At 48.0% G+C, this 13,122-nt stretch overlaps 4 protein-coding genes across 4 annotated transcripts; 3 read left to right on the plus strand and 1 right to left on the minus strand.

Moving 5' to 3' along the window:
- The first annotated feature begins 397 nt into the window (after window positions 1-397).
- On the plus strand, window positions 398-2,338 carry F5B22DRAFT_114861 (Dehydroquinate synthase-like protein). Its single transcript, XM_047968814.1, has 5 exons — window positions 398-972; window positions 1,030-1,076; window positions 1,129-1,477; window positions 1,533-1,624; window positions 1,686-2,338. Exons 1-5 carry the CDS (start codon window positions 643-645, stop codon window positions 2,275-2,277), a joined length of 1,410 nt encoding a protein of 469 aa, XP_047831348.1. The 5' UTR covers window positions 398-642; the 3' UTR covers window positions 2,278-2,338.
- Window positions 2,339-2,905: 567 nt separating this feature from the next.
- F5B22DRAFT_654900 (carbamoylphosphate synthase large subunit) lies at window positions 2,906-4,491 on the plus strand (the record flags this gene model as incomplete). Its single annotated transcript, XM_047979850.1, has 1 exon — window positions 2,906-4,491. The coding sequence occupies one exon, from the start codon at window positions 2,906-2,908 to the stop codon at window positions 4,436-4,438; it is 1,533 nt and encodes a 510-aa protein (XP_047831349.1). The 3' UTR covers window positions 4,439-4,491.
- A 249-nt stretch (window positions 4,492-4,740) lies between these two features.
- F5B22DRAFT_654905 (uncharacterized protein) lies at window positions 4,741-8,343 on the plus strand (the record flags this gene model as incomplete). The annotated part of the gene is made up of 4 exons (XM_047979851.1): window positions 4,741-4,927; window positions 4,989-5,175; window positions 5,236-6,011; window positions 6,075-8,343. 4 exons carry the CDS (start codon window positions 4,741-4,743, stop codon window positions 8,087-8,089), a joined length of 3,165 nt encoding a protein of 1,054 aa, XP_047831350.1. The 3' UTR covers window positions 8,090-8,343.
- A 3,249-nt stretch (window positions 8,344-11,592) lies between these two features.
- On the minus strand, window positions 11,593-12,324 carry F5B22DRAFT_603849 (uncharacterized protein; the record flags this gene model as incomplete). The annotated part of the gene is made up of 1 exon (XM_047974770.1): window positions 11,593-12,324. A coding segment is annotated over exon 1 (278 nt), but the record flags the coding sequence as incomplete, so codon positions are not given.
- Between the last annotated feature and the right edge of the window lie 798 nt (window positions 12,325-13,122).

A 13,122-nucleotide genomic window follows, 5' to 3' on the forward strand; every position in this document is an offset into this window, starting at 1 on the left:
CGTTCAGGTCTTGGTGCTCTCTATATCGCGAATGTGATCTGTGAGGAAGAATCACACTGTCATTACCAGTGTCATCGATCGCCTTAAATTGCTTACTAGCATCGATGTTCTTTGTTAGTGCGATGCAGGAAATGGAGAACTCGTTAGCCATCAGGTCTCAGCGAAGCCCTACGGGTCGGGCACCTTCACGTGCTAGAAAGGTCTATGATCACTTCATTGGCGCGGCTAGGCCCGTATCAGAAAGGTCTTTATCTCCAGATCGCGTCTGAAAATGTTAGAGATCGCGCTTGAACTTCATGTCAATTGGCCCGGAACAGCTTCCGATCAGATGCCTACCCGATCCCATGCATGAGAATTGAGTTTGAGACAAGCCACCATCGTCTTCCCGATGGACTTTTCACTTATCCCATCCCAAAAGCCTATGTGATGTTAATGAACTACCGGTAGTCATGACGGCATCATGCATCCCGTAGATTTGTTTCTTCCTATGATCGCCGACCAAGACGACATGCCTCTGGGCCGGCTTCGGAAGTTCAAAGTCATTTTCAATATGTCTTGACCACTCCTAAAGTACTTTATTTAATGCTCTCAGGCTGCTCTTTTGGTTGACTTGTGCTTCGTATAGACCCTCACGCCATAATCATGTCAGACCTCAAAGCAACCGTTCGTGAAACCGACGCCGGCTTCCATGTCGAGGGCTATGAGAAGATCGAGTATGATTTCACCTTCGTTGATGGCGTTTTTGACATCGCCAATCCTCAGCTGGCCAACTGCTATCGCAAATGGGGCAGAGTTCTTGCCGTGACAGACAAGAATGTCTACGCCCTCTACGGCCAAAAGATGGAAGAATACTTTAAACACTTCAATCTAGATTTTAAAGTCCATCAGACTTCCATTGGGGAGAAAGCGAAGACTATTGACACGTTCCTTAGTATTTGCGATTCGATGACGGATTTCGGCATCATTCGAAAGGCATGTGATTTATTCATAGCCTCATCTAGCATATCTACGTGCTTACATCAATAATAGGAACCAGTTTTGGTCGTCGGAGGGGGTCTCGTCACCGATGTTGCTGGGTAATCATTGCGGCTTTTCGAGTTTGTCATCCGAGCTAACCACAACTCCTAGATTCGCATGCGCCGCATACCGCCGTAACACGAACTTCATCAGGGTGCCTACGACGGTGATAGGTCTCATTGACGCGAGCGTGAGCATCAAGGTGGCCGTGAACTACGGTCGCTACAAGAATCGCTTAGGAGCTTATCACGCTCCCTTACACACCTTCCTCGACTTCGGCTTCTTGCAGACACTCCCTGTTTCCCAGGTTCGCAATGGTTTCGCAGAGCTGATCAAGATCTCGTCGTGCGCGCATTTAGAAGTCTTTGACCTGCTCGATAAATTCTGTGAGCAGTTGATTGGCACTCATTTCGGACGTATAGAAGGATCTCCGAGAGACGTTCGCATGGCTGCGGATATCGTATGCCGTTCCTCGATCTCAGTCATGAAAATTACTGTCGCTAACTCATAACAAGATCAACCGCGAAGGTATTTATGAGATGCTAAAGCTCGAATCTCCCAATCTCCACGAGATTGGATTAGATAGGGTGATTGCCTACGGCCACACGTAAGTATACATCGTAGGGCACCCACATCACTCACTTCATCTAACTCCCCCCTGCGCGTAGGTGGTCACCACTCCATGAGCTCATTCCTGAGACACCTCTGCGCCACGGTCACGCGATCTCAATCGATATGGCGTTCTCTGCCACTCTTGCGAATCAAAGAGGACTCCTACCAGATGGTGATCACCATCGCCTCCTAAAGCTTTTCTCAAGAGCTGGCCTATCTATCGATCACCCACAGTTTGATGAGCATGTTCTCGACAAAGGCACTGCAGCCATTCTAAAGACTCGAGATGGGTCGCTGCGTCTAGCTGTTCCGAGTCCTTTGGGCTCTTGTGCGTTTATCAATGACGTTGATCATCAAGAATTGCTAGACGCTCTGCGCAAACACAAGTCATTAGCTAAGACATTCTTACGTGAGGGTGCGGGAATTGAGGCGCATGTAGATAGCAGTGACACAGGCTATACAGACTTGGCAGCAGAGAATAACGGTGTCTGTGACACTGTGAAGACAGCGGGAAACAAGCCAATAATTGCTCAAGACGGAAGCATTAAGAGCAAGGCGCCTCGGAATGGTTTGGTAAATGGGCACGACGGAGATGCACCCCGAGCAGCTATTAGTAGCGTGGAGAATGAGATCACGGCCCAGGCATAATAATAGAGGATAGAAATATTGCTCGCCACAGTTAAGGCTTGAGCTAAATAATGATTAAGAGGAATGCAAAATCTTTTTTCCAATTAATTGAATCTAGCTCTCAGATGAAACAATGCGACATCGCATGCTTTCAAAATTCTCATTAAGAAGTCACAAAGCTTACAGACTTACGTATACGTATATGCATTTTCCTCAAACCGTAAAGCTCACTTACGAGCATCCGCATTTGCACGACTAGTTGGCTCATCTTCAATCTTCGTCCAATAGAATAATGAGATTCTGAAGCTTCAAAACTCATAGTTCAGCTCATTCCATAATGTTTAAGCTAAGAAAAGCTCTTTAAGCCTAGTGAAGGTGGTGACGTCTTTGATGCATAATCGTAGCACACACTATTCTAGGCAGGCTACCAATATGGATGAATAATGAATCATTAAGCTCGCTTTAGATCGTTGTTGTGTAGTTCGTTGGCGCCGATGTTTTGTTTCCGACCCTTAAACACTTGCCCAGACGTTGCACTAGTGCTATGTGAAGCTTAAGGCTCTCACCGCACCCATCGCGCTTTCACGATGTTGACTTTTTGCTTTCGTACCCTTTCACACCATTTGTATAGCGCTGGTGATAATCCACAATGGAAATCCAGAGCGAAACAGCCAGATGTTTCAGCTTAGTCTTTCTAAGCCTTGTAAATTTGCCAATATCCCTTGTTATCTTATGTATCTCGACGCTGAGGAATCTCATCTCATCGAGTTTCAAGATGCCTCACGATGGTACCCAAGATGGATGTTCACGGAGAACAGTTCTTGTTACGGGAGTGGGAATGGCAAAAGGGCTGACATTGGCTCGCGCATTCTACCTATCCAGACATCAAGTCATAGGCGCCGACTTCGAAGATCACTTCATCCCCTGTTCTGGCCGTTTCTCTAAAAGCTTATCGCGTTTCTACAAACTACCAAGACTAGACAGCCCAGGATATACAAGGAAATATATCGATCGCTTGATGCAGATCATCAAAGATAATGAGATTGATCTCTGGGTGTCGTGCTCGGGTGTTGCTAGTGCGATGGAGGATGCGCAAGCTAAGGAAGAAGTCGAATTCCGCACTTTATGCAAATGCATTCAATTCGACGTGGCTACTACATCAATGCTTCACGAAAAACATAATTTCATGCGTGCTTGTTCGGAAAGACGGCTACCGGTCCCGGAAACACACGAGGTCGCCTCGAAAGATGAGATCTTGAAAATACTCTCATATTCAGCGCTACAATATCCGGATAGAAAGTATATCCTGAAACCCGTTGGAATGGACGATGTCAATAGAGGGGATATGACTCTTCTGCCGCTCCCTTCCAAGGCCGCGACTGTCGAGCACGTGTCCCGGCTTTTCGTCTCCTCTTCGACACCGTGGATTTTACAGCAATTTATCCCGGGCGGCGAAGAGTACTGTACGCATGCACTTGTGGTGCACGGGAAATTGAGATGTTTTGTTGCGTGTCCAAGCGCTGAGCTTCTCATGCACTACACACCACTCCCCCAAGACGACATGCTTTGGCAGGACATGCGGGACTTCACTATGAAGTTTCTGGAACGCTCCTCCAATGCAGGAAATATGACGGGACATATGAGTTTTGACTTCATGGTTGATTCTGCAGTTGGAAAAGGAAATGAGATTGGATCCAAGACACTCTATCCCATCGAGTGCAACCCGCGTGCCCACACAGCTGTTGTCCTGTTTGCGCAGCAGGGCCCAGAGATGAGAGACATGGTTCGAGCGTATATCTCTGCGATCGAAGGGCCTGGAGACGCATCATCTGATGGAAAGATCCTCAATGGTCAAAATCCAGGCAGCGAGAAACTCTTAGTAATGCCTCCTAATAACACGGTGTCACGATATTGGATTGGGCATGACATTGTTTCTCTGTTAGTCCACCCAACTCTACGCCTCATCGCGGGCTCGGTGGACTTCATGGATATCTTCAATTCGAGTTTTATATTTTTAGAACATCTATTCGCATGGGAAGATGGGAGCTTTCAAGCTTGGGATCCTTTGCCAGCTTTCGTCCTCTATCATATTTATTGGCCTCTAACTATTTTGGCGGCGTGGTGGCAAGGACATCGTTGGAGTAGGATTAATGTGAGTACGACTAAGATTTTCGCTTGTTGAGCGAGTTACGCTCTTAATGGCTTGTAAGATATCTATCATAATTGTCATAAAGCTATTGAATTATCCTAATCCATACCATCTGCTTTAATAAGGAGTTTGAGGGGCGAATGGTCCTCACATCGTCGTATATCATTAAACAACTGAACGATCTCTCGAATAGCTCAAGTTAATGACCTCATAAATGCATCACCAACCATATCACAGACTAACGTACAGAATACTTAAGCAGGAATATCATAAACCTAACCTAGTTGCTTTAGTCCAGCGCTCCAGAACTTCATGTCATTACTACCGATATAATCATGTGTGAAGTTAAGCCTAACTATTTCACTTGTACCCTCGGAGAGGCTGTGTTCTTACGCAAACATGGAAATGCGTCTGCTCAACCGTTTCAAACTGTTCTGGACCTAATTAAATGCCGGGCGAGGGATAACCCCAACTCGGCGGCCCTAGGATTTGCCAATCCGCGAGAGAAGTTGCGCACGAAAGGTAAGCACACAGCGCGCTTTGCGACCAACAATAGCCGAGTTGCCTAGTAACATAGCACTAGGTTTCATCACCTTCGCTGAGTTGTATGAACTCTCACGCATTGCCGCATCGGTACTCAAGCAGACATTGTCTAAAAGCGATGATGATGGACACTCATCTACTGTAGGACTATTCTGCCACAGTAGTCTTGACCTTGTTCTCTCTTGGCTTGGGCTCTTGCAATTACGCCGAACAGCATTTTTCCTTGCGTAAGATTCATGTTTAATACTTCATATAATATTGAGCTATAGCACTGACTTCGGGCGCAGGCCGCAATTAGAAGCCTACGCTGTTGAGCACCTTTGCCAGGAAACTGGCATCCGTGAGGTACTAGTGGATGATGCCCACAGGAGTCAATTGTCGCAGATTGGGGGAGATATCAAGATCAATGCAATCCCATCCTATCATGGAGAACGAGCGCTAGCAACTGATATACCAGAAGAAAATGCTGGGCCAGCATCGGCGTCAAGCGTTGTATTTTTGCAGCATACTTCTGGCACCTCATCTGGTTTACCAAAGCCAATAGTTGAAACAGAATGGGGTGCTGTAGGTTGCTTACCAGTCTCTATTGACCGTAACCCGGTAGCTACTTTTACAACAACACCGTTCTATCATGGCGGCGTCGCGGACTCGCTCCGAGCCTGGACAAGCGGGGCTATGATATGGTTTTTCCCTGAAGGTGCAATGCCCATTACGGGTGATAACATCATCCTGGCAGTGAATGATGCCCGCAAGAGAAGCAAGGAGGCCTGTGTCAAATATTTCTCTTCTGTCCCATATGTCCTGCAGATGTTACTTGAGGTCGAAGGAGGCGCTGGGATCGAGCTGCTAAAGTCAATGAGCCTTGTTGGAGTAGGAGGTGCCCCCCTTCCGCCAGCGATAGGAGATAGCCTCGTACAGTCAGGGGTTAAGCTCCTGTCACGTATGGGCAGTGTCGAGTGTGGGTTTCTGATGTCCTCCCATCGCAAGTATAGTGAGGACAAACAGTGGGAATATCTAAGAGTAATGGACGACTCCAGCCTACTGGAATTCGAGCCTCGGGGGGGTGGGCTATCAGAGTTAGTAGTGAAGCCTAGCTGACCCCTTCGTCTGAAAATAAACCGCGAAGACGGCTCTTATGCTACAGCGGACCTCTTTGAGCCGCACCCCCAAACGCCTAACGCTTGGCGATACCATGGACGAGCAGACGCGCTGATTACCCTCGCCAATGGCAAGAAATTCGACCCGCAACCAATTGAGGACAGCCTGAAATCTTCGAATAAAATTATTCAAGATGTACTTGTATTTGGTGCAGGGCAGAACTATCCGGGTGCTTTACTGTTCACTAGTCTCAACGACTGCTCTGACGACGAATGCCTAGAAAGAATATGGCCAGACATAGAGAAAACAAACAGCGAGTCACCCTACCATGCTCGATTGTCACGAATATCATTAGCCATAGTCCGAGTCAATGAAGGGGAAGCTCCGATACCCAAGAGCACTAAGGGGACCGTTCTTCGAAGCCAAGCTAAGGGCCAGTGGGCTGAGATGATTCATCAGGTGTATACCAGCCCGAGAAATGCGAGCAATACAGCTTCTGTACCAGACGATGACCTCGTACAGTATCTCGCAGATCTATTCAGAGAAGTCTTAGGCCGACAAATTGACCCCGCAGAGGACATCTACTCGCAAGGTGTTGATTCGATCGCTTGTGTGCAAATCACGAAGCAGATACAAGCCGGGCTTGTACCAGCGAAGGGAGAATCGTTACCTCAGAATATTGTATACAACAACGGCACAATCCTGGCTCTGGCCAATACCTTGAAGCGAATTCGCCATGGCGACAGTTCTTCGGTGGACGGCGGTGAGGAAGAGCTGGCTTTGATGAGACGACTTGTTGAAAAGTACACGATATTTGGTGCTTCTGAGGTCAAGAGATCGTTAAGGAGAGATACCGTTGTAGTCTTGACAGGGGCCACAGGCGGCCTAGGCGCCCACATATTACATGAGCTCATCAACGACTCGCGAGTAACGAAGATATACTGTCTCCTGCGCGGACAGTCACAATTCGCAGCAAAACAACGTATCTCCAAAGCACTTATCAAGCGCAAACTACGAACAGAGGAAGAACTAGAGAGTTCAGGGGCATTTGTCAACAGGATCACATGTCTGCGCTGCGACTTGGGCGCCTCGGACCTGGGCCTATCGGACAACGATCGCTCTTGTATCATCAACGGAGCGACTCACATTATTCACGCGGCCTGGACTGTGAACTTCACTCTAGGACTCACGTCTTTCGAAACCCAAATTGCGAATACTCGGGATCTAGTCGGTATAGCACACGCCAGCGGCGCAGACTTCTTCTTCATCAGCTCGACTGCAGCCGTGTGCGCCGCGGCATCTAAGACGGTGCCGGAAAGAGTCTCATCGGAGCCCGGAGATGCATCCGCCCTGGGATATTCACGGTCCAAATGGGTTGCTGAGCAGATATGCGTCGCTGCACACGCGCGAGAGTGCAAAGACGGTTTGACGGGTTCGAGCACAGAACCCAAGGTTTCAATTATTCGTGTCGGGCAGCTTTGTGGGAACGAATTTGGCGTTTGGAATACTAGCGAAGCGTACCCGTTGTTGCTTTCGACGGCGAAGTTAACAGCTTGTCTCCCCGACCTACCGGGAGAGACCCTGGATTGGCTACCCGTTGATACAGCAGCAACGGCAGTTATCGAGATCGCCCTACCCCGTGAAGATAGTGTCGCTACGCCGCAGTCGAACTACACGGATACTCCCGTGTATCACGTCCTCAACCCCAACCAGTCGCCTTCATGGCGCCAGATGCTTGAGTGGTTACCGAGGGAGCCGGAGGGCCACTCGCTTGAGATTGTTTCGGCGTCGGAGTGGATGAAACGCCTTGAAGCAGCACTAACGGGTGACCCGGCATCGAAACATCCCAGTCAAGCGCTTGTTGGGATGTGGAAGCAGCGATATGGTCTCGAAGGCGACGTGGATAATACAGAGTCTTCGGTCAGGCAGCCAGCTTTTGAAGTAGAGTCTACGCAGCGTGTATCCCAGTCGATACGCGAATTACAGCCGTTGGATCGTCACCAAGTAGTTCGAATGTGGGAATGGATACGAGAGAATTGTTAGAGGTTGAATTGGTATGGGAATTAGGTAACTAATTGGAACCTATCAATTATTATATGATGTACTGCTCAGAAATGATGGGGTGTGTACATTTAGCAAAGATCGGATTTTATCTCATCCCTGATCACGTCTTGAATAGCTGTAATATTCCATTCAAGCCCATCTCATCGTTCTCTCTTGTTTGATGATGCCCCCTGATATCCTATCTTCAGAATTGGGCTGTCATTGAATAGGAAAATCATGCTATCATCAGCTATATTTCCGTTAGTAATACTATAATACCAAGATTTAGTACCCTTACTTACGGTCATTCACCTAGTATATGACGGAGACGATAGCAATGATTCGTATCAGCACTCAAGATACTGTTGAAGTCCAGCGGTTGCGTCCTTAGCGCGGCCTAGAGCATTTACAGTGTTGCTGGCATTATCATAACCACTCAGGGGTCGAACTCCAACACGGCAGACATGCCAGGGCCCAAATCGTAGTTTGGTATACAACATGTTTTGCTGCAATTCTTGACCGTCTTATTTGCACGTGAAAATGTCATAGTGATACTATTAGCAACCAATAGTTTTGGAACGACTCAATCAATCAGAGGCGTTGCTGAGCCTTCCAAACCCCGAGTTTTGATCAATGTTGACTATAATCTTCTAGGGCCTTCAATATAAGATGCTATTGAAGCCTCAGCAGCAAGAATGGCGTGATGTTTGCGAAAAGTCATGACAAGTGGCGTTGAAGACACTAGTTTTCCCAGTCCTTCGGAGTCGTTTGAGGCAATTAGCTCGCGACACTACTGTACGACGCGTTAGGTATAAGTAAGCAGCCAGCACCGCCTAGCGCCGCCAGCCCGATGGGAATGGTGAATTGGCTAAGATCTCAGGATGAATTCGGGGTGGCCGATTACAGGTCCAACACCTCCGGGTATCTTAGCTAGCTCCGAGATCGAGCCCACCTTTTCCTCCCCCCTCCCCCTCAACCCGTCGGCCCGCAATGTTGTAGGGTTCCATCTGAGTCTAGAGCTGCCGGTTCAGCTTTGACGTACTTATGCGTATAATAGGTCCTTGGGGGATCGGACATGCATTAGTTACATGTAAGTAACTCATCGCACCGCCAAGCACTACCTACGACCGATTGTCTACTATGTAATATGTATGGTGCTTACATCACCAGATTGAAGGGTGCAAAGATCAAGTGAGGTCATTATGTGGCATCACCATGTACCTATTCAGACAGGCGTTGAGAATTAGTGACTGATAGGCGACCCTGAGGTGCTGCGATGCTACGACATGTAGAGGTACTGTGCCCAAAGCGTGTCCTAGCTTACTGGAAAGAGTTCCTCGGCTTGAACCTGCGTTGCTGGAGCCACAAATGGAAAGGATTCTGGATCAACCGGCTTTCCAGTCCTGCACCGGGTCAGACCCGGGTTGTGCCTTGCATTGCCAACGCTTGATTTCCCAGGATAAGGGATGAAAAAAGCCCGATCATGCCTGGGTTAGTCCTGGTTCACGTGACGAGGGGTCAGAGTGATGCTTGCGAAGGGCCCGTGAGGCTTACAGATAAGAGCATGAATGAATGTAACGGTAACGGTATCGCCAAAAGCGAAGCACTGACCCGGTCTTAAGATAACATGCAAGGCCTGACAAAAAGTTAATAAAATTGAAAAAAGGGGTGGGAACGTACGATGGTTTTAGGCCTGTTCTTTATTGATGCATTGAAGCCACCGAGTCTCAGAATTGGCAAATATGGGAGAGGTAAATAATGCGATAATATGGTAGTGATACTTGGTAGGTGTTTGATCGCCATTTTTGAGTGACTGTGTTCACGGCATGTTCGTGGTTTTGTTGAAACTCGATCAGCGCGCGCCTCGGCCAATTAGTACTGAGGTAGGTTTCTTCTCCGACCGAGTGTCTCACCGAAGACGGCGTTTCTCAGATGAAGCAAAAACTTACACCTAGGTATCTCGATCGACTCATGGGTGAGTTGTTTCGGTATTCTCTTACTTGTTTTGCCTACTTCTTTTTCTCACTCCGCTGCTCTCCTGCTGCCCTCCATATTGCCTTTGTCGCTGTTACTCGGCCGAAAGAACCCCTGGCCTGTGACTGACTATCTCTCCCTATGATGTGACCTGGTCACAGAATAAGTAATTGACGCGACTTGACATTTGAAAGCGCTGAGACTGAGGTAAGTAGGTAGGTACACATGCTCAGTATCACTGAGAGTGTTAGCGAAACGGCCGAGAAAGAGGGGTCGCTCGTTACAAGCCAAGGATGACCGTTTCGATAATTCGCGACTTTAAAACACAGCTCCTTGGTCATTTTGGCGATCCTTGTTAGTTGCACACAGGCATCGGCTCCGCCTTGCCGGTCCAGAAACACTCGCGATTGGATGCTTGACCCTGTTCCTACATCATGACAACCCGGCAGTACGCAACACTCCGCTGCTGCTTCCCCGGGTTTGTTAAAATATGCTAGGAATTTTGTTTGTTCATTGCTAACAAATGAATGGATAATTTAACATCGACAATATGAAACATTCGTTCAATTCCCGCCGGGAAAGCAGGTAGGCGGCTTGGCTCCAAACATTTTCAGATGTCTATATGAGGTATGTAATGAGTGATTACAGACAAAGAAACAAGCTGTCTACAGAAGGGCATTTTGTCTACTATGGTAGCGATATCTCTCGGAGTACTTGGACTGGGACTACCTACATATCCGTTAAATGTATATCCCGATGCCTTCTAGCAGTGCTTAAGCTTGTCTTATTGAAAACGGGCATAACGGTGATAATATCAGATCATTTCAAGATAAAATCTAAACGAAGCATAAAGCTCCGTGAACCTGCTACGGTTTTGGTTCGATGATTAATCGCGAGTGATATAGGTACTTCCTACCTAAGCCCTATACCATACATATGTAAGCACTGGTACTATGCACGATATATGATTATTCCACTACCCAAACGGACGGCTTTACCATGCAGATCATCCATGGAGAATCAATTACAGATACACTACTGAGTAATTATTTCAGTTGATGGTATATTTACCTACCTAGTAGTGTATATCACAGGTACAGTTGGATGAGGTTACCTACTCGATGACCCTTTTTTTGTGCTGTCAGGGTACTGCAATAATACCCAGTATATAGCCAAACGGCCCCAGGATATTGGTCAGAAGCTTGGAGGACAAGGCATCGGGTGCGAACACTGACTGACAGGGACAAGGAACAGCTCATAATACAGTACACTGATACGGGAAACAAACAGCAATGACGGGGAAAAGAATGCATCATTTAAGCGATACGTATCCCATTTTTCAAAGCATCAAGAATAGTTGCGGCTGGTGGTAATGTAACGGCCCGCGATCTTCTGCTTTTACACCCGGTTTTGCGTGATATTACTGGGATGACTACCTACATACAGTATACCGGTATAATTACTCGACCTACCTAGGCATTCGATGATGATGATGATGTGAGGGATGGACGGGAGCATGTGAGCCTGAAATAAAGTATGATAGTGGCCACATTGGACCATATTGAACAGGCGAGTCTCGACCAGTCAGCAACCTTATCCAATGCTTGTCTTAGCCCATCAATCAGTTCAGGGTCTCTACATAGCAAGGTCTCTACTACTTATGTAGAGACATCAGCGCATAGAATAAACCAGGCCTTGATGATGGTGATGAATGAATGAATGCAGACCACCAAGATGGCCAACGCCCGATGATGGTCTCACCGGACGCCCGTGAAAGTGTAGGTATGGTTCTACGAGCAATATATAGGTACCTAGATAAGTAGATTCCAACCCCGCGGGTGGTTCCGTCGCTATCATACTTTTTGACAAGTAGAACACAAGCTGGACATAGCGAACGCCAAACTAAACATACACTAAATTGTACACTCCCTGTCATCTGTCAAGAGTCCGTTGCTTCAGATAGACGTTAGTGTAGTGATATCGTCGCCATCAAACCAGCGCAAAATCTGACTACATACAGTAGTATAATCGTAACGTTGGGCCGACCCCCTTTCCCTTTCCCATCGTGGAAAGCAGACAGCAGATGCAATCTAACAGGCAGCTGGCTGATTGGCCAGAGCCTGGACTCTTCCGAAATTTCTCGCGTGCAGGGATTTCCCAGCGCCCTGCATTAGCGTTTCCGGGCCCCAGCACTGGACCCTCCCCTCCACCCCTTGGTGATGCTCGAGCGTGCGTGTGTGTCCACATCTCGTACATCCTCCATCCAGTGGGCATAAGTAATAATGCAGGTCGTCCGTGGGTGCAGCGACTTGCAATCTGGTGGAGTCCATGGCTCGCGTCAGTGATATATGCGCTGCAACTCCTGCATTTATTCATTGTTTCCAAAGGGCCCAATGGCGGTACGAGACGACACGCTCTATCCATCGATTCCGCGGTGCCGGTACTGGCCTGGAGACCACTTGGACAGGTCTACCTTGGTTCGATGCTGCTTGGAGTGGGTGTGCAAGCCAATTCTCATCGGGGCTTGGCTCCATTACCAGGCGACGCTAGCGTAGCTCGAGCACAGAGCATGTTGCAACCCTCTTCCCCGGCGCAGGCCCCTGCGCGTATCATGAATCAGAAAGTTGAAGTTGAACTGTCCTGTGCCTGTTCTCTCTGCCCTCATCCCTGCTCGCAGTCGCCGCAACGGGCGAATTGCTTGTACCTAGTGTACCGGCTGGTATGTACATTACGTGTAGGCCCACGCTAGATATTGTGTAGTGTACCACCTCTTATCCCTTTCTGCCGTGGTGAAGCCTCCGTCGTTGTTCGTTGGAGTGGGCGATGTACTTATTTAGTGATCCGTACGATGGAGTGTACATTAGGTAGTAGATGACAGTACTTGGTGTATTTTGAAGCTGGTAGTGTCGCGGTCATACGAAGTACTCATTTCTCACGGTGCAGATCACCCGAGACCTAACGAGACCTAAGTAACGCTACCAGTACCTAGGCAGTACCTGTATCCTGCAATTCCCCCCCCAAGGCATTCGTCACCCGGCTGAGCAAGAGAGGTACCGACA

The sequence above is a fragment of the Xylaria bambusicola genome (assembly GCF_022495145.1).
Source record: "Xylaria bambusicola strain CBS 139988 unplaced genomic scaffold F5B22scaffold_17, whole genome shotgun sequence".
Taxonomy (NCBI): domain Eukaryota; kingdom Fungi; phylum Ascomycota; class Sordariomycetes; order Xylariales; family Xylariaceae; genus Xylaria; species Xylaria bambusicola.

Coding starts and splice junctions, on each gene's coding strand:
- F5B22DRAFT_114861 (XM_047968814.1), top strand. CDS start 643: ATGTCAGACCTCAAAGCAACCGTTCGTGAAACCGACGCCGGCTTCCAT. Junction 973..1,029: donor ATTTCGGCATCATTCGAAAG/GCATGTGATTTA, acceptor CATCAATAATAG/GAACCAGTTTTGGTCGTCGG. Junction 1,478..1,532: donor TTCGCATGGCTGCGGATATC/GTATGCCGTTCC, acceptor ACTCATAACAAG/ATCAACCGCGAAGGTATTTA.